At 39.1% G+C, this 27,358-nt stretch overlaps 1 protein-coding gene across 5 annotated transcripts in view; it reads right to left on the bottom strand.

Moving 5' to 3' along the window:
- The window catches only part of ARHGEF3 (Rho guanine nucleotide exchange factor 3), a 102,773-nt gene that overhangs the window by 65,292 nt on the left and 10,123 nt on the right, over window positions 1–27,358 (bottom strand). For 3 of the 5 annotated variants that reach the window (XR_007628689.1, XM_050312951.1, XM_050312952.1), the window contains exons 2-3: window positions 26,709–26,804; window positions 8,355–8,421 (exon numbers count right to left, since the gene is read on the bottom strand). Coding sequence is in view for 4 of the 5 variants with exons in the window: in XM_050312951.1 (XP_050168908.1) it covers window positions 8,355–8,421; window positions 26,709–26,804 (163 nt within the window). In the remaining variant the exon portion in view is untranslated. Of the gene's footprint in view, window positions 1–8,354; window positions 8,422–26,708; window positions 26,805–27,358 lie in introns of those variants that run through there. The other 2 variants (XM_050312954.1, XM_050312956.1) reach the window with 2 other exon arrangements.

The raw sequence follows: 27,358 nt of genomic DNA, 5'->3' as shown, positions 1-27,358 counted from the left end.
CCCTGAAAAAGGTATGAGGGCAATCTGGGATTTTCATTTAATTCAGCTCTTTAGCGGATGCAGCTGAGTCATTTCACTTCTAAACCAACAGAGCTTCATCTGCACATGTCACATAAGGATGAATTCCACCCCAAAAGAAGTGCTTCAAACCTTTTTTTAGTAAATTATTTATAGGTGTCTGAAGAAAAACAATGTGAAATGCACTAAAAGTTGACATGAATAAATATGAAGATTTAAGATATTACGCCTGAGCAAGCAATAAAAGTAATTTTAAAATCAGCTTTCTTTCTCCTTTAATTAAATTATTTGGCAATACTATTCCACTTTTTATTAAATATCTTATATCCTGTAAATTATTTTAACTAGATATACCTATACACACATACAATTAGTTCACATACCCTGCATCCTTACACTTCACCCCTGATGTGTCCCTATCTTGTCCAATCTTTTGTGACTTGCTGAGATCTACAAACAGAGAGCAGTTTCTGTCAGCTAAAACCCAATCTAGCCACTTTTTTTTCCAGATTTTTCCAGCAGAAGAGTCTATTTTTCAAAGGAAATACATATAAATTCTATATATAAGCCTGCAAATTTTTTTTCAAGGATTCTTTACTTTCTCTTAATTAACTTGTCAGTAGATCTAAGTTATTTCTTAAACCATCTTTCACTCCCTACAGGAAACCCTAATCCTCTGCTATCAGAATTTGGCAGTACTTCAGCCAACATTAAATACAAGAGTGCAATTTTTTAAAGTGTTATTACACTCATAGGTTTGTGGTTTCTCACATATACTCCCAGAGATAGTGACAGGGAGAATTCTAAGAAAATGCTTCCCAGAATGTGGGAAAAGTCTGTCACGATTTTCTGAGGACACTGAGAAGAGAATAATTTTTTACTTCTAGGATTGGGGTAGTCCAGGAGCAAGTGCCACACCAAACTGCACCAGTCACTGCCCAGCTGAGCCCCCTCAGGAAGCGCTGCTGTTCCCCTCTCATCTCCTCGCAGTGTCCTTCCAGCCAGGGCACACAATCTAATCTCCTTAGGATTGCTATAACCGCCCTCATTTCGTGACCTTCTCACAAGGCTACTGGGCTGCTTTGGACTGGAAGTGTCTGCTGGCACACAGATTAAAACTGCTTTCTCATTGTGCACTATGAGTGTTTTAAGAACACTAAATTTAACTCTGAAAAGCTTCACAGCTAACCACGATCCAGAAAGAAAGAGCACCAGCGTACAATTTTTGCACCAACAATGTAATAAATACTTTTAAAATGTGCGTTTTACAGCTCTTTAGAACATCACCTCAAATCACGTTAGGATCATATTATATGCAATGCTCCCTACATCCACAATTCGAATGGGATATCCCATTTCAAAATATGCAGAAAAACCCAGGAATTACAAAAACCTGTCACCATGAATGAAATTGAAGAGCTTAAACAGATCTGAATCTACCACAAAAGAATTAATTTAGTATTATTTAACAAATGTTACAGTAGGTTCTTACCTATTAAGAACATGTTTGTAAATTCTTTCTAGAAAGAATAGTTTATTATTATGTTTACATAATATCTAGCAAAATGGAGACCTGTTTTGCTGGCTGCTATTATAATAAGAAAATTTGTTTCTAGGCTGCAATAAATAGCAGACTCCACCATATCATTCTTGTTATGCATTTATGGCAGAGTGTAAAAGATAGCCATAATTTTTAATTGCTATGTACATTCTAACCACAACATTAGCTTTCAAGAAGAAAAGCAAACAAAACAGCAATTTGAGTCCATGTGTGCAGCCATTCGTGTCCATTAGCACGTGGATCATCTGAATCTGAAACAGCGTAGCATCAATAAAATACCAATATATGGGTAAAAATTGCTTCTGAAATGCTGGTTTCTCAGATTGAGTGGCATTAAATTCAGCTGGACAACAACATCACCCTTTAACCATTGAAAGTTTCTGAAACAAAGTCATAGGAAACAGTAAATTCACATCACGTGTTCTCAAAGAGCAGCCACCGGTGGGGTGGGGGAAACCAAATACAAAGAATTGGGCAGAGTTTGGTTTGAGTTAAATTAAACTGAGGTCAAGTTCATCTGCTGCTGAACAAAGAAAAGAACAGTAAATGACAGCAGGAGTACAAGGTAACACCCAGTCTATGATTAAAGACAGGAAATCTGCTATATAACAGAACATCCCACTCAGCCTAAGAGAATGACAATTGGACCTATCTGCTTTATCACATGCTGCTTCTAGCTCAGTATTGTTTGTATGTGCAAAATAGCTGGCATGACAGGTTAATAGCATATACAGAATATTTCTACTATAAATAACAAACCACACCCGGAACAAAAATAAACTTGTTACAAAGCACTTAAAAAGATCCATAAAATAAAACCCTACAACATTAAGAGAATGACCTTGTGAAGTATTTAAAAAAAGAAAAATCAATTCTGTGAAAAGATAACATGAAATGATAAGAAATCATTCCAAATGGGAGATATCTGACTATTTTCATTATCAGAAAAATTCAAAATATCAATTGAATAATTGAGCTGTAATAAGCAGAACACCTACCCCTTACAAACCATGAATCTTGCAAGTGTAAAAGTCTATGAAGGTCTCTTCAAGAATGCATTAGCTGCTGTAAAAGCACAACTTGAAGTTCTTGCCCCAAGAAACAGAATCTGAAGTGTATTTTCTAAAACTAGCATGTAATTAACTTGGAAGCACCTCTGTGACCCAGGCAGACAGGTTTCATGGCTGTGTGCTTAATGCACAGATGACTTCAGATGTACAAGCATTGGAAGTTTAACAAAGTAGCTACTGAACTGAGTGAGTGAAACCACTGCAAAGTCCTGAGTGTTACAGCCCTCTCCCGACAGCACGAGCAATAACAGCCCATAAAACATGCACAGCATGTCCCAAACCATTAGAATCCTGGTGGAATTTTTAGGCCAGCCTGCGTCGTTCTCCTTCATCCTCATCTCCACACAACTCACAGCTGTCTCTCCAGCACACGTTCATGATTTTTGCTGTACTACTGTATGCAAAGGACCTTGCAATTTACACTCCCCATTGATCCTACAAAAAGATATGGACATCTGTTTCGGACCTAAGAACTAACATATCAACAAACTGTGTTTTGGTGGAATTTCAGATAAGACATTCTGGCATGACAAGAGTGACCTAACCTCACACACTGTGGACAGAAGCCATGGTAATTAAACCACGCTGAGTCAGCACACGAGTTTGGAATAATACAATTTTAAATTCTTCAAAATTGTCTCACAGGCAATGTCATCCTGAATTGCTTTTTAAATTCAGTGTATACATTAAGAATAAACAATTCTGATATGTGTTTTGGAACGGTAGATGGAATTGACTGCTATCCAGTTACGCAAATGCCACACAATGAATTTCTGATAGGATCTCTATTGTTTGCCAACATAAACCTTGCTGTTCCAAGAGAAATTAGTCTTGTGACTAATCAACAAGAGTTCCAGTGGTTTGTTCAAAAACAAAACCAGTAACAATGCTAAACCACTTAAAACTCTGCCCACAGAATAAGCAGAGAGTCATCAAACCCAACTCTTACAAACAAGAATCAGTGTCCAGGGTGTCTGCTTGCTGCAGTTTATAAGCTCTAGTCAGAACTGCAGATCACCGAGGGATATTTACAGTGCTCCTCTTGCCCCTTACATTGCTGTTATCACAGTGTGAACTGAAGTTTACCTGCTCCAGGGATGCTGCAGAGAAAGAACTGCAAGAACAGGCTTTTAGAATTGCTTCTTAATATTTTTAGTATCAGGGATAGAGACGTTCTGATCCAAGCCAGGTCAGTGCTGGACAGCGGCACAACAGCCCCTCCACCAAGGCTGACTGACAGCAAGGCTGAGCAGAGACAGCAGTGAAAGGGAAGGGCTGAGGCAACTGAACTCTGAGACAGAAGAGCTGGAAGCCACTGAAAGGAAACAGAGGAAGAGATCTAAAAGGAGCAAGCAATGCACAGTAACACATCGTCTCTTAGAAGGTAGGAAAGGGAATATTGAATTTTTTTTTTTTCAAAGAGAAAGAGGGATGAGGTAGGTCAAGCATCCACCTGGCATCTCCTTAACCTGCTGCAGGAGGTTAGAAGAAAGAGAGGGACTCTACAGATGTGAAGGGAGGAGCAGCAGCAGCAGAGCACCTGTGGGAGGGCAGCGATGCCAGTCGGACTCCCCCATCCGTGGCATGGGAAGGAACCAGTCTCTGACTGTTAAGTCATAACAGGTATAAATATTCCACTCACAGTTATGCTCTGATTACACAAAGTATAGAAAAATATGCCAATGACACAAAGTCACCATCCTCCTGTGAGGAAGCTCTTTAAATTGTGCATGTAAGTACATTAAAATAACAGAAAACCACAAGTGCTTTTTAATGCATATGATAACTTGTGTTCTGAAATCATATTGGACATACTAAGTATGTGTGGTATTTAAGCACATTTGATCTGGAGAGAGCAGTGCATAACTTGGTTTCAACAATATGAATAAAGGCTTGTCTGACAGCACTTCTAAAAAGTTTCTGTTACAGGTAACATCGTTGCTTGAGCAAACGAGTAGTAGTGGACACAGACACAAAGTAAAACCAGTCAGAACCCAGGATAGGTTCAAGGGTTCTTTCTATGGTAGTACATGATGATGTAATTTATGTAATTGATCATCAAGTTAAAGCTAGGAAAGAACTTTTCTCTTTTGGCAATTTTTGTCTTTTTGAGATTCGTGCACCCTGAAGGGAATAACTGAAGTCTACCAGTCTGCACAAAAATAAATATTCTGTTTTGTAAATACCATCTGGAAAGTGTGGAATTCTTCCCATTTGGCATGAAAGACACCCTTTTCCCCACAAGCACACATGCAGTAGAACTAGCAAAGAAACCACTTACATATCTAGAATTGACCTTCAGCATGTTTAACACTTTTTTGATGTCAGGTTTCTCATAAATTAGATCAGCCTTTCCTACAAGTGACCACAACTGCAGCTTGGTTAGCTAAATGCTTTTGCAAAACTAAAAAGGAAACAAAAAAGGAGGAAATAGGAAGAAGCCTAGTTGCAATAAATTATCTTTAATCTTCAGCCAACTGCACACTAAACACTTGCCTCAAACTATTTAAATTACAAAATGTTGGTTTAGATTTCACCATTTATTTTTAGCACTGAAGTTCTTCAGCCAAATTTGCTGTGTGTGGAGGGGTGGGGAATACAGAAACGATCTTAATGGTTCAGATGTTTGTTTAGAGCATGCAGGAAATGATGCTCTCTTGGTGGAACAGTGGAGAGACACATCAGAGATAAGCACAGACAAAACCAGCACCCTCCAGTTCTGCCTACAGCCCCAACAATCTTCACTAATCAGGCAACTGCTTTTCTTTTGGTTGTCTAGCAGTTTCTTTATAGTCATCTCCAGTGTCATCATATCAACACTGAGACCAACATGTACCACTACTTCTGCAAACATAACTGAATACTTCACTAGAAAAAAAACATTTAAAGACTTCCAGTCACATATCTAAGTCCAGAAGTTTATCCTGCTGGCAAAAACAGAAAGTGGGTCATTTTAAGAGAGCAGGAAGGGAGACAGATAAAGAAGCTGAAGTCTCAAACACTCAAGAGTTTCTTAGTCTTCTTGAATTCAGAACTTCCTTATTTGTGAGACTGACTTACAAGACTGACTCTTACTGTGGAAAAAAAATAGCAGCTAAGTGTGTAACTCAAGACTGGATCATAACCAGCAAAACCCCAGCTTTAATCCTGACATCTAATTGTGTGTGGGTGACTGTACAAATGTAACCCTGGTTTGATGGAATGCTTTATTACTAGAACTGTTTGCCACCACACATGGCAGCATAAAACACTTTCCACAGACACTAAGAGCAGCATTGACCAGTCACGTACAGGCACCAGACAGTGGTGCTGAGGAAAGCCATTTATCTGCACCAAGGTTTTAAGGGAAGGGTGGCATGGAAATGAGAAGAAGAGTGAGAGTTAATGGCAACCAGAAGATAAAGCAAAAATAGGGTTAATACTGTGCCAAGATCTGTGCTGTTGGCTTCTTTACATTCATTTTCCATTATTTGATCCCCTGAAATGACAGTTCTCACTATAAATACCCCTATAAATCCCTCCATAATAGTTTATTTGTTGGACACCTGACTGTAAAACTTCTTCAAAGCCCAAATTAACCTGATGCCTCATGTATACATAGAAAGAGCATATAGTGGAGAGATTGCACTGCTTGGTAAGTCTAAATTCAACCTCAACCAGGTTTGATTTGTTTAGTTTAAAAAAAAAAAATAAAAAAAAAAGAAAGGAAAAAAAAAGAAACTCCCTTCTCCCCACTGATACCTAAATACCGTCCAAAGTTCTGGAAGCAACTGCTACCACTATGTAAAAATGACAGCATTGGTAGAAACACATGATCTCAACTGAGAAAATTCAATGTGATCTCTAACCATGGGGCTCAAGAGAGCTGCTCAGGATGGAAATAAGCTGCTTCTGATAAATTTAAGAAAGGAGAGGAAAAGAAGTGCAGAGGAGTTTCTTTGGTAAATGTGTAGCATCCGGGCCTTCCTTATCTTCCTTTGAGGTTTACGTTGGTGTCAGTTCAAAGATGCTTTAACATGTGCCCTTATCAACGTGACACAGAGACCTCCAAAGTCAGTGAACTGGCTGCAAAGTGAGGACAGGTAGATGAACACAGTGTTGCAGTTTGGTGCTTAATCACTTGATTATTTTTTATTTCTTGTGACTGTTAAAATGACCTTGTATTACATTCTCCTGATGTTCTATATTATGTGCTATAGAAATAGCATAGAAGTTGAAAAAAACATAGCTATGTGTAAGTCAGCTCTAGAGTTGTGTTTGTCATACTCAGGTGTGGCTCTGCTCCACTGTCAACATGAACTTAGTTCTTTTACCCAATAAGGTTTTAGTCCCGTTGGAGCAAAGACATCAAAGCCAACCTTTTATCATTCACCATCTCTATGAAAACCTTCGTTACTTCAAGTCTGCTCACTGGGTTTTTCACAACACGGTTTTTCCATCCATCAAAGTAGAGTTAATGCTCAGCCACTGCAAACATCAACAGACACTGAGACATCTTTTCCAGTGCTCACCTATCTTGGTCTCATCATCCAAACAGATCAAGTGAACAACTGATACAGGTTCTTCCCTCACAGTAAATGACAGAGGATGCTCAATTTAAAACACCAAATTAGAATGCAAGAGCCAGTACCAGATACTGTAAAAAATATTTTGAGCAGCACAGACCAGTAAGCCTGTCAATGCCATTTACCCTTTCAGCAAAGCATTTATGTCTGTCTACTTAAATGTTTTGTTGGCAGAAGCTCAGAGAAAACAAATTTATATGCTCTCCTGAGCACAAATCAGTCCAAATTACAGGTAATGGTAACATACTATTTATTACACCAAAAGAAGTTTGCAAGGCAAAAAAGCCTTTCCTTTAACCAAAAGATGACTATGACTTAGATACAACGTGCAGTGACAACCTGTCCTAGGCTATATCCCAGGTTACAGCTCTTACACACGTGGCAAACACACCCCTGCCATTGAACACCACCACCATCAAGGTTTCCAACAAATGCTGTACGAGGTTTCACAGGTCACAGGGAACAGAGAGGGGACGACATGCCTCTCTGAACAAGTTAACCTAGGTAAGAAGCAGATCTGAAACCTGAAGTAGACAACAATAAAAACATCAGCAAATATCAGGGTTCTCAGTGTCACTTGCTTTGCTTTTTCAGGAATCTTTTCAGTCAGTTATTGTGGGAACCCACGTGCTTCTGTATTTCCTTGCTCAGCCAACCAAACAGAAATAAAACCTATTCCCTTCTGCCTTGTAAGAGACTCCTGTAATTTTTATTATGATTCTCCAACTGTACTTCTGAAAAATTCATGTATGCAAACTTTCAACAAGAAAACTTTAAAAATATACATATTACAGTAAGAGAGCACTTAAACTATAGATATTGGTTCAGTATTCATTATTTATTTTCAGATATGAAAATATACCCTTCTTTTTTTTTTAATGACACTGTAGGGTAACCTACTTTAAATTGTCTCCAGCACCCCTCATAACAATACAACCAATCACATTTAAAAAAAAAAAAACAAACAGCTGGTATTTTTTAGAAAGCCTTTTAGGAGGGTACAAAATGAAAAGTTCAAGTCCAGTCGTTTTGCCATGATTTTAGTCCTCGGAGATGATGCTTTAACCACAAAGTTACACTGCAACAAAATGAAGGAGGTGAGAATGTTATTGAGTGTGAACAAAACAATACTAAACTTACCCCTCTGAAATTCCAGCCCTTGGTGGAAGGAAACAAGGAAAAATTGTTCTGTTGCTGTTGTTTCGGCCTGCAAGATGAGAAAAGACAAGTGTTTACCTTTTCAGCTGCCCTGTTTTCTATATCAACAGCAGAATGACAATAGAGGGAGAAAAAAAAACACAAACATGCTTCGAGCACCAAGACACCTCAGCTTTCCTTGGCTGTTCCTCTGACAGGTTTCTGTCTTAGGTGTAGTTGCAGGTTTTAATTCAGACTGAGCGCTAAGGGACATGGCAGCCCCACAAGCCTTCAGAGCCGCACTGACTTGATGACTGTCAACAGCTTGTTACTCCCACTGATTTTCCACAAGGAGAGACAACTCTGATCCAAACAAGCTGTGAAGATGCAATTATGCCACGTGGTGCAGGCTGCAGCAGCACTGAATGGGGACACAGAGAGCCTTTCATCCTGCCAGTGAAGCCACGCGAAGCACCAGCGCAGAGCGCGTCAGCCATGCTCTGGTGTGACACTAAAAACTAGAAGCCAACTTCTGTTTTTACTCCTTCCAAAAAAAAAAAAAAAAAAGATAAATCTTTCTCCTACTCTATAATTATCACTGTACAATTTTTTCCTGAAAAGGAACCATAGCGTTGTCCACTTCACTCTTAATAAGTGCTTTTCACCAGAAGGATCTTAAATTACTTCACAAAGGCAGGTAAACATTGCTGAGCTTTTACACATGAAGTCAGATCAAAGCTCGACTGACCTGCTGGAGCTGACCAGACCAACAAAGAGTTTGGCAGCGGGACCTGAGTGCTGAGCACACTGCAACTCCAACCATGCAATTATACACCTTACAGAAGCTACCACAAATAATAACAGGCACACAAAAACTTGGTTAAAACCCAGCAAATTAAGTGGTTGCTTTTCAAACCTCACCATCCAACAATAACAGGACAGATATTTTGCAGTTAAAGTGCTGAACTAACACATGAGCTGTTCCTGCTGCTTATAATTCTTGAAGGACTCCAACACACCATGCCCCGGTTTCTTTTCTGTAGAGTCAGGATAACAATAGTTTTCACTTGTTTTCTTACTGTATTCTTTATTTTCATGTAAAATATTTGGTGTATGGACGTTTTTCTCATTATGTGCATTAAAACATATCATAAAGCTGTGATCACAAAAGATGTTTTTTTATGCCAGCATAATGCAAAAACTAAAATTATAATCATGATAATTAAATAATTTTTGAAACAAAAGACATTTCAACTTCAATATAGCGGGTGTTATGATATTTTAGACAACTTTCAAGGGAAATGAAGACTACATTAAAAATTATCTCTCCACAATCATTCTGTAATGAGAACTCAGAACTCTGTAATAAGCAATAAATTTGTTCAATAAGCAATAAATTTCACAGAATATGCTGAGATGGAAGGGACCCACAAGGACCATCAAGTCCAACTCCTGGCCCTGCACCTCGAGTAGTAAAATATAGTTCTTCCAAAAGCAAGACCTGATTTACCATTTTCAATTTGGTCCTTCACTATCTTATTTCGATCTCTTGGGCTTCCCATCTGTCAGCATCAGTGAGAACTGTACTGAAAAACAAATAGAGTAATGCAGAATTTTTTCAAACCAAGAGAAAAAGAGGTGTCAAATTAACAGGCATTAACAGTGATGAGCAGACCTGACTTTTAGAGGCACTTCCGTCTAAGATAAATCACTCAGGTGCTACAGTAAGGCTTTCTCAAATGTCAAGGACAAGACAGGGATGGTCCCTCCAACTGCAAGCACTGTGATTAACGCGTGTGAAATGAACCAAATAGATTATCAGAGACTCGATCACGGCGGAGAAAAGGCAGCACGTAATAATGTGTGGGGTAAAAGAGGAGTTCCCTCCCGACAATTATTGTAACAATAGTCTGAAAGCTGTAATTTGTGACACCTGACTTCGCTTACGCATGGATCTGTTTCAGCTAAAAGACTCCAAAGCGCTTTCTCCTCAGTACCGCAGTTTAAGAATGAAAGACTAGAGGGTGGGGCTATAAAGGAACTCCGGGAGGGAGTGGGTCACCAAACCTGCCCCCTGAGCTTGCTTTGGGGATCGCTATGGAAAGTTTACCTTGGAAATAGAAGCCTGAAACCAAGTCCCTCCAGAGTGAGAGAAGTGCAAGCAGAGACCTGTCCCTTGGAAAGGCAGCCCGTGGGGATCCTCAACATTCAGCCTGTCTTTGTTTGGGTGTGAAATTTCTCCTTCTCCTCATTAGCAGCAGTTTTAACCGTTTATCTTCCATTTGATCTTCGAGTTCCAGCCTTGGCAACACAAACCCTGGAAATGGCATCTTCATGTCCCAGTAGCTCCGATGTACCTCAGAGCCCTTGGAACGTTTACAGGGAATGATCAAACTAGACCGACTTGCTCACCTCCTACTTTCCTAGTGTGATCCTGCTGTTCAGTAAGAATAATTTAGAATTTTACTGAACAAAAAACTTTGATTACTGCAGGAACTTTTGACACTGGTGATATCCCCTGAGCTATGGCACTGGCTTTGACCAAGGCACTTCTACTACTGTTTTGTAGCCTGAGGAGTAAAATGCTTCTGTCCTTAACATGTGCAGGGGTTTTCTTTTAGGTTCTCTCACACACATACTGTGGATATATAATTAAAGTATCTGTTGGACAAACATATCCTTATTGAAATCTTTATTTAGACACAATTGTTAGACACCAGATTAACATGCCTCCCAGAATAAATGAGTGGAGCCCTTTTGTGCAGCATCTACTGCACTTTTGGGTAATTATATAATGACAATCGGGAAGTAGAAGTGTATAAAGGAATCTAAAAACAAAAACCTGGACTGAATGTTTTGAAGTTTCTATTACATTTACTAACAAAAGTGTATTTTCTGCCTTGAAGCATGATGATGAGATAAATGAACAATTTATGGCAGTTTAATATAAACTCAAGTAACTTTTACATCTTCATCTGATCCTCCAGTCTATCAGCACACAGAATCACTGACTGCAAGGGGATTTTTTTAGATATGCATATCCAAGCTGTGCATGTTTTGTTTGAAATACTCAGCTGCTACATCCGTTTTCAGATAAAAGCACATTTCACAAATCTACATGAATGCTCACTCAAATAATAAAAGGAAAGCTCAGACCACTTAGAGACAAACTGTGCTAAGTAAAAATCCTTTTCAATCTGCAAAAATAAAAGTTGTTACTACAGCTGTGAACAGTTTACAAAGATACTGTTAAATAATAAATAGTACTTACTGTTCAGAACTGCTCTTTGTAATGTCATCTGCCTAACCTATCAAAATTGTACACTAAGATACAGGTCACAAAAGCACATTTATTTTAATACACAGGGATGATTGTGATACTAAATTACACACAAGAAAACTCCATTACAAGAAAACTAAATTACGCATAAGGAAATGTCAAAGTGATTTATCTGGTGAAGCCTGAGAGTAAGAGAATTTTAGCTCTGGACAAGAGTTTTGAATGTTGATTCCCTTAGATATTTTAAATTGCAGGCAAAGTAACCCAAACACTGTGTGCATGTTTGGTTTGCCAAGGCCCCAGCCTGCAGACAGGAGCTCTTCAAGCTCTCACTGTGAGATAACCAGCGGTGGGAAGGCCACTTAATATCTTGAGAGAAACCAAAATATCAACCGAGAAAAAAAACAGAGGACTGATTTTTAGCTGCTGTGTTGATTCCCTCGATGTTAACAACCTTTTATTGCCCTACTATCCCGAACTGGCATAAACACATTAAGAAAGAAAAACAGCCCCATGACTCTGGCTACACACACAAAAGCATTGCTGAGCAGGTACACGCACCAGGGAGCTGTCCCACACCTACTCTTTTCCCAGGCTTCCTTCACATCATGTTTAGTTATACTGTGAACCAATACTCCCCGCTGTAAAATATCCCACAACCAATAAAACCCAAAGAAGCTACAAAATGCGCTTTTTTCATTTCCGTATTTGATTACTTTCCTGTAAAAATTAGAACTAGTTTTATGAAAGATAAAAAAAAAGAAATCTGAAGTTCTACACTTCAATCTAAAAGCCAGCTATTCCTAAAGATGTAACATTTCATCTTCTGAAGAAATGCAGGTTTGATTTGAAGCTCTAAACATTATTTATTTCTTCATTTGTTACTGCAGGCTGCTGCAATAAATTCCATCAATATACACTGCTGTAAAAGCACCCCCCTTGACACACGTGAACTCTGGTCACACGTGAAAGACAAATCCCTGGCTACTGGCCAACAGCAGGACCCAGACTTTTCTGCTGTGTGACAAAGGTACAGCTGCATTAATGCTGGGAACGATGGGAAGAGAGTCCCGTATTATGTTTGTATAACAAAATATCACCATTTCATGAGTATTGTAAGAACTGAGATTATAAAGACTGTTCATTGGCTTACTTAAACCATGCAGCCTAAAATTGTTACTGTATCACTTCAATTATATTGGGAAAAAGAAACAGCAATAAGGTTTGTTAATTCTTAGTCATTATCTCACCCCCACTTCTGTATCACAGAAACCCAGTTCTTTACAGAGAGAACAACTGCTCATTCAAAAGAAATGGCTCATCTCCACCCAACAGTCAGACACAGCCAGATAAGATCCTCTGGGCCACGGGAAAAATAAGATGTGATATAAAGGCTTAAATGCCCCCATCAGGAGAGCGTCAGAAAAAGCAAAGCCTGGGGCAAAACCGCACAATACTCAAGAAAAGACAATTCTATTTTGTTTTCAAACAAAAGGCTGGGAAATCCACTTATCTTAGCAAGGCTGGATCCTTACTGGTCAGACAGAAACAAGCACCTTCACCCAGAGAAAGCAGACAAGGGATTTCTCAGCTGTTGGTGAAATCCCACCAAACCGCATTTTCAGCCAGCCTGGAGAGAACCCCCTCACCCTCAAAATTCCATTCAAGCGCTATTACATCCTGTTCTTGATGAAGGAAATGAGTGGCTTGTGAAAACCCCCTTTGTTTGGATTCACCTCATCTGGCTCTTTCTGAAGGTAAAGATGAGTTCCTGTGAAGCTGTGGGTCACTGACAGGCACTCAGGGAGATCAGGACTGAATGAGGAGGGCAATGCTATTTAAAACAAGTAACACCGACTCGGGGGCAAGTCAATTCAGTGCACCACTTTAAAATTCCCATACTGCTAGGTCCTTATGCTTTGTTTGCAACTTCATATTTTTCTGCACTCTAGTTTGTGTTTCTACTGAAAAGGCCCAAAATGTAGGTTTCTAACAAAGATGTCACACAGGATCATTATACCAGTAAGCCTGTAGTCAATTCAGAGGCTTCTCTGTGATGAAAAGTGAAAAGCTCCTGCACACCTTTACAGGAGAGCTGGGTGATACTTTCACACCTCAGTCTCCAGCATCTGGCACTAATCCAGTCAGGCAAGGCAGGAAATCTGCTTTTATTAAATCTGATGGGTTATAGAGCTCTGTAACACTCAATGCTGCTCCACCGAGCAAGATTATTCTTGCATGAAGGGTTTTATACTGAGTGACAAGAACCACTCCTGCAATTTCTAGGCAGGCATTCCAGAATATCTTATCTTGGGATTGTAACAGGCCTGTCACCACCAGAGTTAATAAACTAACCTTCTCCAAGTGCACACAGTCATTCCCATGACTTAACTTCTCCATTTCTAGAGGTTTTTACTTAGAAATTAAAAAAGAGCAAAATCCCAAGTCGTGATACTTGATCTTTTTTTCCTTTGGGTGATGTTTTAAAGACAAGCACTGAAACCTGGGAGAGAGCACTTAAGGTCAATAGGTACAACAAACACAACTATACTCAACAAAATATTTAAGACACTCACAGCTGAAACATCTATAGACAAGCAAACATTTTTAGTAGCAACATACCCAATATAACCAGTTTTCTTTAAAAAGCTGCCAGTATATTCAATTTTTTTTAAAAGTTATGTTATGTGCACTAAAATGAACTACAAGAGGCCCTGAATCACAATTTAAAGTAGTATGTGATATATACATACAAGTCATCAAGACCATGCAACTTTTAGATTTACAAAGACATTTTCACTTATAAGACTTCTACCTGCTTTACCAGCAGGTTGCACACCACAGGCAACCAAATGAAACAAATAGTGATTTCACCTCCATTTCATCACATTTCCATCTGCACAGTAATTCCTATTAAGTTGCATAAATAACTCTAAGGGAACTACTAGACCACCAGACCTCTGGGCTTAGGAAACTATTTTCTCCTCATATTTAACAAAGGGCTCTTCACAATTTTCTTATTCAGCTTTAACATAATTTTTTACATCTTGAAAAGAATTAGCAGAATATTTTTAATATTTATTGCTTCAGTTTCTCCTTTTTTTAAATGTAACTTAGTAGGTGTGTAACCACAAATCTCCTGGGCTCCATTAGCATTTTATCTTACTCCATGACAGTAAAGCCACCAAATCAAGCCCTAAAATGCTTTCAAGTTTAAAAGTTTATTCGTATCATAAACACTGGACTGGTTTCCCCTTTGTTCTGAAGGAAAGTGAAATAAATACAAACAAGGCAACTATATGCACAAAGGCCAGTTTACATATACAAGGAGAGCTGGATTTAACAACAAATAGCTTCAACAAATATTTCAGCCTCTGATACCAGGATATTTAATTTAATACAAACACTGACAAATGTATTTCTGCAAAAATCAGAAGAGTTTTTGAAGGCAATTTATAAATAGACACCGAAGTCAACAAACACTGACCTCCACCATGTGACTTTTGTGATCCTGACCTTTGCTGCACAGAGAGGTCAGAAGGTTATCAGGATAGTTTTATCTTCAAGAGCTGTGTAAACCATCTACCCAATGAATAACACTGTTAATAAAAACTATGTTATAATTCCTGAGCAGAAGATTTTGTACTACAAATTGGGGTTTGGAAGTTTCTTTCCAACATGAAACGTTTGAAGCCAGTGCCAAATTTTACACCTCATGTTTAAAACACTTCATTGGTCTTGGGGATGATACTTCAGCAACACATTATAAAGGTGTTTCTACTCTGAAACCAGACATTCCTTTCAACGTCTCTGCTTTATGTAGGAGAATGACTTCCTACTAAGTAAGCAAAACCCCCACACTTTCACTGAAGGGATATTTAACCTGAGATGCAAAAAGCAAAATGTTTTCAGTTAGTTATTATTCACAGCTGGGTTCCCGTGGGAACATTTTGTGCATCACTGTTGCCATAGGAATTACTATAGAAACCCCTGAATGCAATGGAGTAAAACCTGTTGAAACCATCGTGCCATTAAAGCTCCATTCAAAATATCAACTGGGGACAGAAAATGTTCACTGAGCTCCACTTCTGGCAGCAAAAAGTTAGGTTTTCTAGTCTCTTCAATATAAATACACTAACTACATTAATTTCAGCCCATGACCATTTTATAAGACCGTACATGAAATTTTGTTGAAATAATTTTGTTACAAGTACAGAATCCTATAATTAAAAATTAGCATGATACCAGTGATGGCTCTGAAAGAGTGTATATCTTTTGTTTGTCCCAGGTCAAAGTACATTCCTTAAAAAGTGCATTTACTGGTAGGAGAGAGATCTGGAGCTATTTTTTTCCAAAATGTATATATATGAATATATAAAAAATGAAGTGTATTTCAATGCATGCACACACACATAGACACACACACATGCTTTTTCTTTCCTTCCTAATTACTACAATTCCTGTAAAACGAGGCATTAATTCATGAAGTGAGACCAGAGGATTGGACAGAAAATGGGATTTTGCTGTAAAACAGACCAGCCACCAATGGAGAAAATTAGCACTTGAAGAACTACACAGTTTTTTCCTTTATTTTCAGAAGGTTTGTGGTTTTTTTTTCTAGACACTCTCCACTATTATGTTTCCTCCAAAACATTTTTTAACGCCATGCCTTTAAATTAGAGTACATTTACCTCTGTTCTTACTCTTGCTGATAGTTAATGTATGTGGGTTTCAAAGAAGTATATTAATTAGAGACATACACTGCAATATTTCATGATAAAAACTAAAAGCTCCCTAATCACAAAAAAAAAGAACAGGCTTTTTCAGTGTAAATACAGAAAGCACCAGAACATAAGGACAATGTTCCTTGTCACTACAGCAGCTGAAGTAAGAGGGTCAAACCAGCAGAAATCAAACAGATGTTGATTTGATCAATGGTGATGCAAAAGTATTTACGGTTTCCTCTGTGGTCACTGATACCAGAACTACTGCTGGGAGCCATCAGTGACAGGAACATAAATTAAATGATTCTACTCCTTTTAAATAGGTAAAGTATATTTCTGCAGTCAAAAATCCACTGGATGTTTTCCAATCACTTGTATTATATCTCTCAATTAATGAAACAGTCTTTTTGCTTTCAGGACAGCACTTTTCGTTTCCAAATGTATCAAACCCATTGTTCTGTGATTCTATGAACAGCTGATATGAAAAGAGTTCACTAGATCTGATACTCTCCCCACCCTCAACTAAAGTGGGGTCTTTTGCGTTAAACACATCAAGGATTTCAGGATTCTGCAAGATTCCCTGACAATGTTATCTTAACAGCCCTATAGGGAGATCTCCCGACCCTGACAACCTCAAACTGAGACAGAATGCCTTGGGAGCAGTGGCACAGCGATGAAGAGCCAAGTTTGCAAGCCTGATGTTCCAGCACGGGCTCTTTGTTCAGGGTCAAGGCCGATGACAAAAGCTGCTTTCTCATCTCCGAGAGACCAGGGTGGTACCAGAATTAGGTGAAGCAGCACTCACACCCTATGCACGGCATGTGACCTCATGATTGCCATCAGAACGCAAAGAACAGGGATTTAACTCTTGAGTACACAGGGTAACAGCAGAGGCATCGCCTCGCTGCCCGCACACACCTCCTGAGCAGCCCCTGTGGGGGCAGCGCTGGTGAGGATCGTTTCCTGAGGCTGCAGCCCCTCAGCTCTGTCCTGCCCCTCAGCTCTGTCCTGCCCCTCAGCTCTGTCCTGCCCCTCAGCTCTGTCCTGCCCCTCAGCTCTGTCCTGCCCCTCAGCTCTCCTCACCCCCGTGATCCTCCTGTCACGAGGGCTGTGGGCAGTTCAGAGCAACACTTCTGCTCTGGGCTCCTGCCCGAGAAGGTAAATGGTTTCACTCTCTGGGAGAATTCCTTACCATGCTGGTACTAAGCAGGGGTTCTCACCTCAACCCATACTTAATCATGTTAAAACTGCAGTTTATTTGCTCTGATATATATATATTTTTAAAATATTTTAAGAAAGGAAACTAGGCAATGGGTTGAAAAGTTGCTGGTAAGAAGACAGCACAGTCATATGTCATTTCCTGAGGAAACCAGGCTTTCTTCAAATATCACACACATATACACCTTTCTGCAAACATCTCTCTGGGTACCTTGAAAAAAGCAAAGCAAACGCCCTTGATGTCCTGAGAAAGACACAAGTTTGGCAGGAGGTATTTGGTTGGGGTTTAAAACTCAAAATGTCTCATAACATCTTGAAGTAAATCTACGGAATGGAGGGGAAAAAGTCTGTTCTTTACATTGTCATAATGAATCAACCACCCTACTCAGGGGAAAATTGCCTTTTTTTGGTTTGCTTTTTTTTTTTCCTCTTTCTCAAGGTTTATAAAATCAAGTGGCTCTTCTCAAGAGAGAAAAAATTTAAATTACTAGCAAGTGAAAAAATATTGAGTGTTAAACCTTATGCACAAGGAAATAAACATTAATTTCTGATATGTAAACCAAGAGCTTTAAGATGATCACTCTAAACTCAACTGTACTGCGAAAAAATGCAGCAAAGAAGCATCTGAGTATTCTGAAGTTATCTTTAAGTGGGAACATGATCAAAACAGTTACATCTTTGCTTTAGTAGAATATAAACAGAGTTGCAGTACATTTGTAATGGAGTTCACTGAGAGCAAAAGCCTTAGCAAACAAAAAATTGCCCTATGGTGCATTTGAGATGTAACCAAGTGCTAAAACGATATTAAGGCATTGAATTACCATAGAAGACATTTATTGTGAGCATGCTCTGATATAATGAGTGCCTTTCTTTGCACACCAATTACAACACCTACTAGACATTAACACATAATAAAAAGAGGGTGTTACTACATTTTTACAACAGCTTCACACAAACCCTTTTTTTATTCTTACAGAAATCTAAAAACATCTACGAAGCACTGTGCGAAGAATCTGAGATTTTAGACGTTTGACTTTCAAACAAATACAGGTACTTGAATAACTGAGATTGTTTTCCTACAAGGAAAACTTCCTACACGAGTTAGCACTGTAAACAAAAGAAATTCATATGCTTTGTTGAAATTTCCACTTCATTAAGTCTGTCACAAAGAAAAACAACAGGCATCCATTCAAATCTTGCTCTGCAGCACTACAGTTTTGTTTACCTGAGCAATTCCTAAACTGCTTGGTTAGGCTGAGAAAACAGGTTAGCAGTTTCCTCAGGGGAAACACAGCTTGTTGTTTCACTAGACTACTAATTATCTCCATCTATTCAACCACCAGATGCAAAATCCTACATAAACAGCGATTTTAGGATAGATTGTACAGTTCCTGGGACTACCAATATGTGGCAAAAGAGTCACAGATTCTTTATTGAGAAAAAAAAAAATTATTTTAATCACTGATTAAAACAGCTTGATTTGAAAAGAACAAGGAAATAATACTCAGGAACTCCAATGGAACTTAACACAAGACCATTTCCTTTAAATAAGGATAGCAAGGATCCAAAATCCAAACCAAGCTTTTTTTCCAGTTCTAGAGCTCTCGGCCAATCTTCCTACCTGCCCTTTGTGACTATTCTGTGTTTCTGTGGGCAGAAATCAATTGCTGAAAGGCCTCAGGCAGGAGCATTGTAAGAGAAAAACCTGCTCACGTCCTACCTGTACTGTTTGTGAGAAAAACAAAGAGACTTCACAGTCACGGACTGTGTTCCTCGGGGAGACAGGGACAGCTGCTTCAGTGACACCAAGCTGCACATCAGGAGAGGGAGGTAAGAAATCACTATTGCATTTATAACTACAAAGTTACTGTATACAGTGTTTGCAAATTACAGTGCACAGAGCAAGGGGACATTTCACAGTAGTCTTCTTGTAAACAGGCAATTTGGGAGCTGTAAGAGAAACCTCCTGAGCCTGACAGGAGAAAACTGCAGAGCAGCCACACAGACCTGAAGGACACTGCTGGCGGAAAGGTCCAGTCTTTCCTGCACGGCACACACAGCCACACTACCAGCTAAACCAGACAGGCATAACCCTCAAAGAGGAGAAGAAATGATACAGACACTGAAAAACTACCGAGAAACGAAGTATTGCAATATTTAGTCCTCCAAAATAAAAGACAAACAGCAGCAAGTGGGAAAGCTTGGCTGAGGCTGAAATGGAATTAAAAGGTGACACGTTTATTAAAGCAGAGCCCCCGTGCAGTCACCGGCGGCAAACAGCGCCCTCCGCTGGGCAAAGCGCGGCCCTGCACCGCCCTCACCTCCCCTCCCTGGGATCCCGATGGGAATTACCCCCTGCTCTCCCATTCACACACAAAACCCTGATGGCGAGCGACAGCTAAAGCTCAGTGTCCTCACAACTCTCCTACTCCAGCAAACGCAGAATGAAAAGATTCTGAAGGAACACATATTGAGCCGCCTATCCAATGTAACACCTGTGGGAACCTTCCCTTTAAATTCCCCTCTCCCTGCTTCCAATAGTTTTATTTTATTTTACGGTCGTGCTGTGCATGGTGCATACATGCACATTATACATAAATTTAAAACATCCTCCAAATATAACGAAATACAAATCAGAGTGAAGAGAAGTTTTCATGATTAATTTCAAATCTCTGTTGAAATGAAATGCAAAAGAACCAATTCAGTACCCTGTGACAGAAGATATGACCAGGAAAACGTTGCCTTGTGCCAGCTGAGTTGCAGATTAAATAAGAAACATTAAGGAGGGAAAACTACTTCAATCACAAATACTGAGACCATTAAAGAAACTATAATTTAACCTCTGGATTAACCATATGATGCACATATGGCTTTGAGATAGCTTTATCTCCTACAAGTGACTGAGAATTAACTGGACTCTCACAGAAACTTCACCAGATCACATTCTATGAGCAGAAGGCAAAAGTTGGAGGAGTTTGTTATTATTCTGTTATTTCAGTCATAATAAACCCGCAGATTATCAAATAAATTTCAATGTTTAATGATACAGTAATTTAATCTTCTAAATCCTATTTTTTCTCCCTGATTTCTTTTTCATTGCTATGGAGATTGGTGGATATTTCCCCCTATTTTCTGTTTTGCTGTGGAGCGCCCCCATGACAACACAGCCCAGAGTAACATCAAAGTAACTTAAATGTATAGTTTTTTAACATTCTTCATCTCTTTAATAACTGTATTTCTCTATACACTCTCTGTGAACATTCCATTTACTTGTATGTCAGAGTATAAAAGCCACATCACCACTCTGTTCACTAACACACATTTATGAACAAAATACCACCGAGGGTAGCCTAAAGATGGGATTACCTTTTACTTGGATAAAAATTTGTTGACACTGAATTGGAACCAAGGAGGTATTCCAGAAAGATTTGTTGTAACTCCCTCCCTAGGCTAACAGCTGTAATAAAGAGTCATGGAACAGTGAGAAAGCAGGTAGAGCACAACAGTCATACACAGCAAATGTATCAGTATATAGCAAATGTCCTGAGAGATGTAATATTAACAGAAAGTATTTGAACTATGACCTAGAGACAATGTAATCACATGTACAAAACGCAGATGAGAGCTTTATCCAGGAATCTGGTAAGTGATGATCCCTCACCAAAAAAAAAAACAAACACCAAATACTACCTACAAGCAGCAGCCTCAGCCTAGTGAGATGGCTTTGGAAACAACAATCAGTAACTCTCACCTCTGCTTCTACTGCTTTATGTGGGCCCAGAAAAAGGGGAGTGTGAGAAGGGGAAAGGAGAACAACCTGAAAGCAGAGAGAGGGACACCAGCGAGTTGAACCCCAGGAACTGCCTCACGCTCGGACCAACGCTGCCACCTCGTGGGGCTCAGGCCAGCGGGCAAGGAGAACGCTTTGCTTTCTGTTTCTCAAGGCAGCAGTCAAGAGGTTTTTTGATCCCATGCAGGATGAGGAAATGCAATCCATACTCAGTTTTGTAAGACATGATGATTAAACATGTGTTTAAACTTGTACTTGCCTCCGGGGCATATTTTCTTCAGTTACAAAGCCCATTTCATGAGTGCAGCAGGCAAGTCAGCAGTGGGTGACTGTGCTTGTTTTAACCATTTCAGCACATTCTCATTCTGGCTGTTTGTGGGTGTGCTGCAGGACCTGAGATGAGTCACCCTCTCCATGGCCTGCATTGCTCTCCTGGATCTTCATCCGCTTCCTTTAAGGGACAGGCTCTCGGGCTGCAAGTCCCCATGCAAGGGATTCCCTTGTAACAATTTTCAATTCTACTACTCCTTTTATGGGCAGAGAAGTACTTTAATAAACCAGGGAAGTTAGGTAAGATAGAAGTGATTTATATATATATAAATATCTACACTGTAAACATTTATGTGCTTTATTAAACCTAGTCGGTCATAATTGTTAGCTTATGCTAACTATCCTGAATATTCTTCAGTTTCCCAATAAAAGTATTTTCTGTCTTTGTAATTAGACATTGCTAGAAAACAACTAATTCCAGGCCTCTTGCAAATAAGATTTAGTTTTATCCAGCTGTCTAAAGTGTTAATCTGTAATTTATGTGCCTTGCTTTTTGCACACGCTGTAACCCTGTATTCCCCAAACATGTATGTGCCTTTTGTAATCACAAACATCTGCAGTTAAACTGCACTTGACTAGAGCCAGTTTAATTCAGCTCTTCAGGATGACTCATTTCTACTGATTAAACAAGGATATAGAGGAACAGGGAAAGTTGTGAAACTTGTTTCTCTTCTTACAGTAATTCCAGACACATAATTCTTCCTTCATCAACCAGCAGCTGGCAAAAGCTGCCCCAGAATTATGGTGATTTATGGCATGAAACTTTACTTCCCACACAAGTTAGGAGGCAGCTTGAGCACTTGTCTGTCATTGAGCTACAGTGTGCAGCAATTCAGCTGCCCTGTTCTGATCCTCGTGAGGGAAGAAGGGTTGTGTGATTAAACCACAGGTCAGTATCTTCGTGGGATCTACACACCACCTCACCATGAAGGTGCAGAGTTTTCAGCTGCTCACCCCTGCTTTCCCATCTTGCTTTTACTCAGAGTTACGGGCATGTCAGTTCAAGTATCTTTTTAATCTCAGTTGACCCTGTTGTTTCTATTTGTTTTTTTAAACAGATGAATAGAAAAAAGGGGGAAAAAAAAGGGGGGGGGGGAAGGAAAGCTTCAAATACAGGTTGCACAATACCCCAAAATAACTACTTTTCCTGTACTAAAGAGTTTCCAAAATTTTCACATAACCCATATGTGGGCACCCCAGACACGTGCACACTATGCCAGTAAGCTTTTGTCTTTCAGTGTATGCAATTATGGAGCTTGTTTTACAATTAGTTCTTGTAATATCTGTGTTCAGTATCTAAGCTTGTCTTCCTTCTTGCTATACACACTGGAGTTTCAATAGCTTCCCTTCCCCAGAAAGTCACCAAAAATAAGCTCCAAGTTGTCAAATTCTTTAGAGTAAATCTATCAAAAAGAAAGTTATTCTTCTATTAAAGCACAGTGTGAAAAACTTGACAATGAAATCGATAATAACTCCTCCAAAATGGGAGAGATAGCATGTAAAATATTTACTGTTGTTATTTGCACACGACTGCTCTCGGTCAAGATTAGTGCCTTTAAAGATGACAAAAGTACTTCCATCTCAGACTGGAAAGGAAAACTGAAACAAAAAGCATCTCTCTGTTACAGCATAAGACAAAAACAAACAAAAAGATTTAAAGAAGTTTCTGTCCTCAAGCTCAGCTTAAGCCAAGTCATAAATACAAAGTCAGAAAGCACTGGAGTTCACATATAACAATGCTTGTTTGGTTAAAGATCTATAGACTCATTTATTCATTACATAGACAGTTTTCAGAGAAATTTGGTCTAAAAATGATGGCAACTTTGTCACAGAAATATGCAAGCAACATGGCAGAGTATTTGGAGACAGAAATGGAAAGCCAAAGCATCGCATACTCTGTCATGAGAGACACCCAGAACCCCAAATTTCAATTGTTAGTTTTAAAAAGATTAAGTTAGGAAGTATTTAATCCTATGTATGATGATGGAGTGATTAGCAAGATTTCTTGCAGCCTAGAGGAAGCATGTTATAAATCCCCACACAACAACAAAATGTGGAAAATTTCCAATTCTCTTGCTCCTTTGTTTTGAAAAACAATGTGCCAGCCAGCTCCTTTCCTAGTAAATGTGGATGAATTGACACAGTTCCCACTTGCTCCCTTATCTTCAGTTCCTTTCTTGCACTTTTCAACATTAAGAAAGTGAGAATCTGCTAAGTCAGGAGCTTCTAGAAATTCCTGTCTCTCAAGCCTTGATTTGTTAGCTCAGACAGTGAGTGGTCACAACATCCATAGTACCAGCTGAGTTCCTCAGTGTTCCTGCTCATCAAGAACAGCTGAATTTGATTCACACATGAACTCTGCACTGCTACCCTCAGTTATCAAGCATTTACAGCAGTCACACTGGTGCTACTGCCAGCATTTTATTTGCTGCTGTAATCTTGATTATGTGTGTTGGGGGGGAAAAGCAACAGAAGAAAGTGAACCACTGCAAGTTGAGAATTTTTTTTTTTTTTTTAATGTGTAGGGGCAGCAAACTATGCAGATACAAACCACTGATGGACCAGAGTGGCAGACCTGGTAAATGGCTATGACAAGGTAACTGGGAATCTGTCAATTATTTACTCTCCCTTCTGTTTCTAGGGGTCCTTACACAACATCAAAGCCTTTTACATGCATCATAAGTGATGTTTAAATACTTGATATGGTCTTGCTCAGGGCTTTTCTTTGTGGAGGCTTTTGACTTGATTGAATATTTCATTGTTACTGCATACTGTTAATATTAAACATTCCTAATCTTGCTCTGACTAACATCAGTCCTTACCAACAGTCACATTTGCATGAAAATAAAGTGAGAACCACCAGAATGTTTCAAGAATCAGACAGTGAATAAACAGTAATAGATGCATGATGCAATAAGACAATGCAACCTTGTACGTTATTAGGCTGAGAAAAATAATATTCATTCAGCTCTAGCATTCACAGAACCCCAGAATACCAAATAAAAATCAGTATTTTAGAAATCTTCAAATATATACTACATAAATCTAAATTAAATTCTTGCCATTGTATTTACTGCACCCACCAACTAATGTCTGAGTCACAGAGAGTCAAGAAATGATGTCAGGCCCATCCTGCATTCATGACACCAGCCATGCATCACACTGCTAATGAGCTGCTCCCTTCAAAAACCCAACTGAAATGCCACTGACTGCAAACATGGCGCTTTTTTTTTAACCAGCAAGATTTTGGGTTCCAAAGTAAGATATTAACAAAAGTGAAAGTGGTATTTTTGGTTGATCCGTGGGTTTAAACACAGTCATGGAAGTACAAAGCATACCAAAAGGTGGCTCAAATATTTTTACCTCCATGTAATTCAGCACAAGCCCCACATCGTACACAAAGTAATAACCTGTCTCTTTATACCCCTGCTACAGCCTAATACACAGTATTTAAACATAAAAGCACATCACAAAACCTGGGACAGCCGTCATTACTCTCTGCCTACAGAAGAGTTAAATTTCAATATGTCCTTAAACCAAACAACTTCTCTTTCAGTAATAAACACTTCAGTGTCAAGACAGCCCAAGTTTCTTCTGCCCTGGTTCGCACTCCCGTGAGCTGTCACACACTACAAGGCAAGATTCTGATTTCAAATTTTAATTTCACATTTTTCTTACCAATTGAAAATATTTATCAAACATACATCCAAACATAGAGTGGTGACTATACAAGCAGTCAGTGCAAGTATTCTAATGGTTCTAGAAATCTTCATTTCCAAGTGAATTGCATTAAACTAGTCCTACAGTGTGAAACAATTCTCTGCATCTCAGTGACACATTGAATTGCATTAAACTAATTCCCTCACCCAGATCATTGATAAAAATATTAAACAGAACCGGCCCCAGTTCAATACCACAAGCAGGATAAGAAACCCAGGAAAAGATATCAAAGAAAAGAACAGTTTGTGTCAATTCCCCATCCCTCGTTATATCTGAGAGTCAGGGGGAAGCCCACAAATCTTCCTCATCCTGCCCCTTCATCCAAAGATTTTGTTGAGGATATTCCAGAAATAGTAGTAGGACAGTGAGAGATGTTTAAAAGAAACTGTTTTCCAGTACTATGATGCTGTTAATTTAATCCTACATAAAAACAAAGCAAAAGATTTTTATATGACTTCCTGATGAGCATCCAGCAGGAAATACTCATTTGCTACTATTTCTTTAATTATTTAGCTTTTCAAGAGTATTTCTCAGACTACAGAAACAATGTAAGTTAGCTTTTAGCCTATATGGGTGTGATGCTTCCTGTCACAAGTTTATTTGGTTGTTTTCTATGTGGTAAATAAATAATGTAAAAAACACCAAGAGACCAACAGCAAGTAAAAATCAGCAAGCTTTCAATAAAAGGCTCTCCTTAACCTGGCTGAAACAGCCTCAAAGCTTTCTCAACACCCTGTTCCCTTCATGAAAACGCCAAATCAGGTGTTAAAAATTGCATGGTCAGTGGCAATTGTCACAAAAATATCGTCATAAAGTGTAAGCATTTGTCCACACCTGTCACTGAACAGTGTCACTAGTTCTACCTCCAGCAGAGAGAAAGGGGTATTTTTATATCCAAAGTGGGAACTGTTGGCTTTTTAACATCTCCCAGGGCAGGAATCTCAGGAGCCTGCACAGAACTCGAGGGTGTTGGTCCCAGCATTGCACAGAACAGCAACAGTGTGGGGAGATTAAGACATTTGCCACATGGGAAGGATTCCATGGGTACAACTGGTGCACTGCTGAAGTGAACAGGAGCTTTTCCACAGCCCATCCCCCATGACACCCTGTACCGTCTCATCTGCTAAAAACTCCAAACCACAATGAGAAAGTATTTCCCTTTTTCCTTCTCTGTTGTTAAATACTGCAGAACTCATGCATCAGTTATAACAAGTGATTATTTGACTTAATTTTCAAACTACGTTTCCCAATATTGCTGTCTACTAACCTCTCAGAAAATTAGAAGTAAAACTTACCAAACTTTTTCTTGTTCCATTCCTCCTCTGGTACATTGGTTTATTACAGCAGGGCTACTCATGGTAAGTGCTGAGCTTTCAGAATTCATTTTTCTTCTACAAAAGAACAACATCAAAAAAACAAGAAAAATGCTCCATAAGTGAAGATTGTGGTTACTAATTAACTAGAAACCTAAAACTTTAAGAAAATAACTTTGAAGACCAAATACAGTATGTTTTACTCACTTAAGTAAATGCCCTACATCAATGGGATTAATTGGATGAATACACTGAGAAGGATTTTGGCAGTTTTATGGACTTGCTAGTTATGCCAAACTCAACACTGATTGTCTTTTGTTTACTTTTCTGAATAGGTGCCAAGAAAGTTGATGTCAGCAAGCCTGAATCCAGGGCTGTGCATCGTGTCAGTTCTGTTAATTCAGACCAGCAGCCACAGCCAGAGTTGCCATGGAATGATCCACACAACATGGGGGAGAAAATTTCACTTTCTGATACGTAAAGATTTACAGAAGCTTTTCAGAGTATTTTAATAACTTAAGAGCATACTTTGCTGATTTGCAGAAAACAGTAATTCATTCATGGTTGAAGTCACTCTCAGAGCAGCACAGAGATATTCCAGTGCTGGCCATGGCAATTCCCAGGTTACAACA

This window comes from Myiozetetes cayanensis, unplaced genomic scaffold (genome assembly GCF_022539395.1).
Source record: "Myiozetetes cayanensis isolate MyiCay16 unplaced genomic scaffold, myiCay2020 scf18, whole genome shotgun sequence".
Taxonomy (NCBI): domain Eukaryota; kingdom Metazoa; phylum Chordata; class Aves; order Passeriformes; family Tyrannidae; genus Myiozetetes; species Myiozetetes cayanensis.
This window is presented reverse-complemented; position numbering and strand designations above follow the sequence as displayed.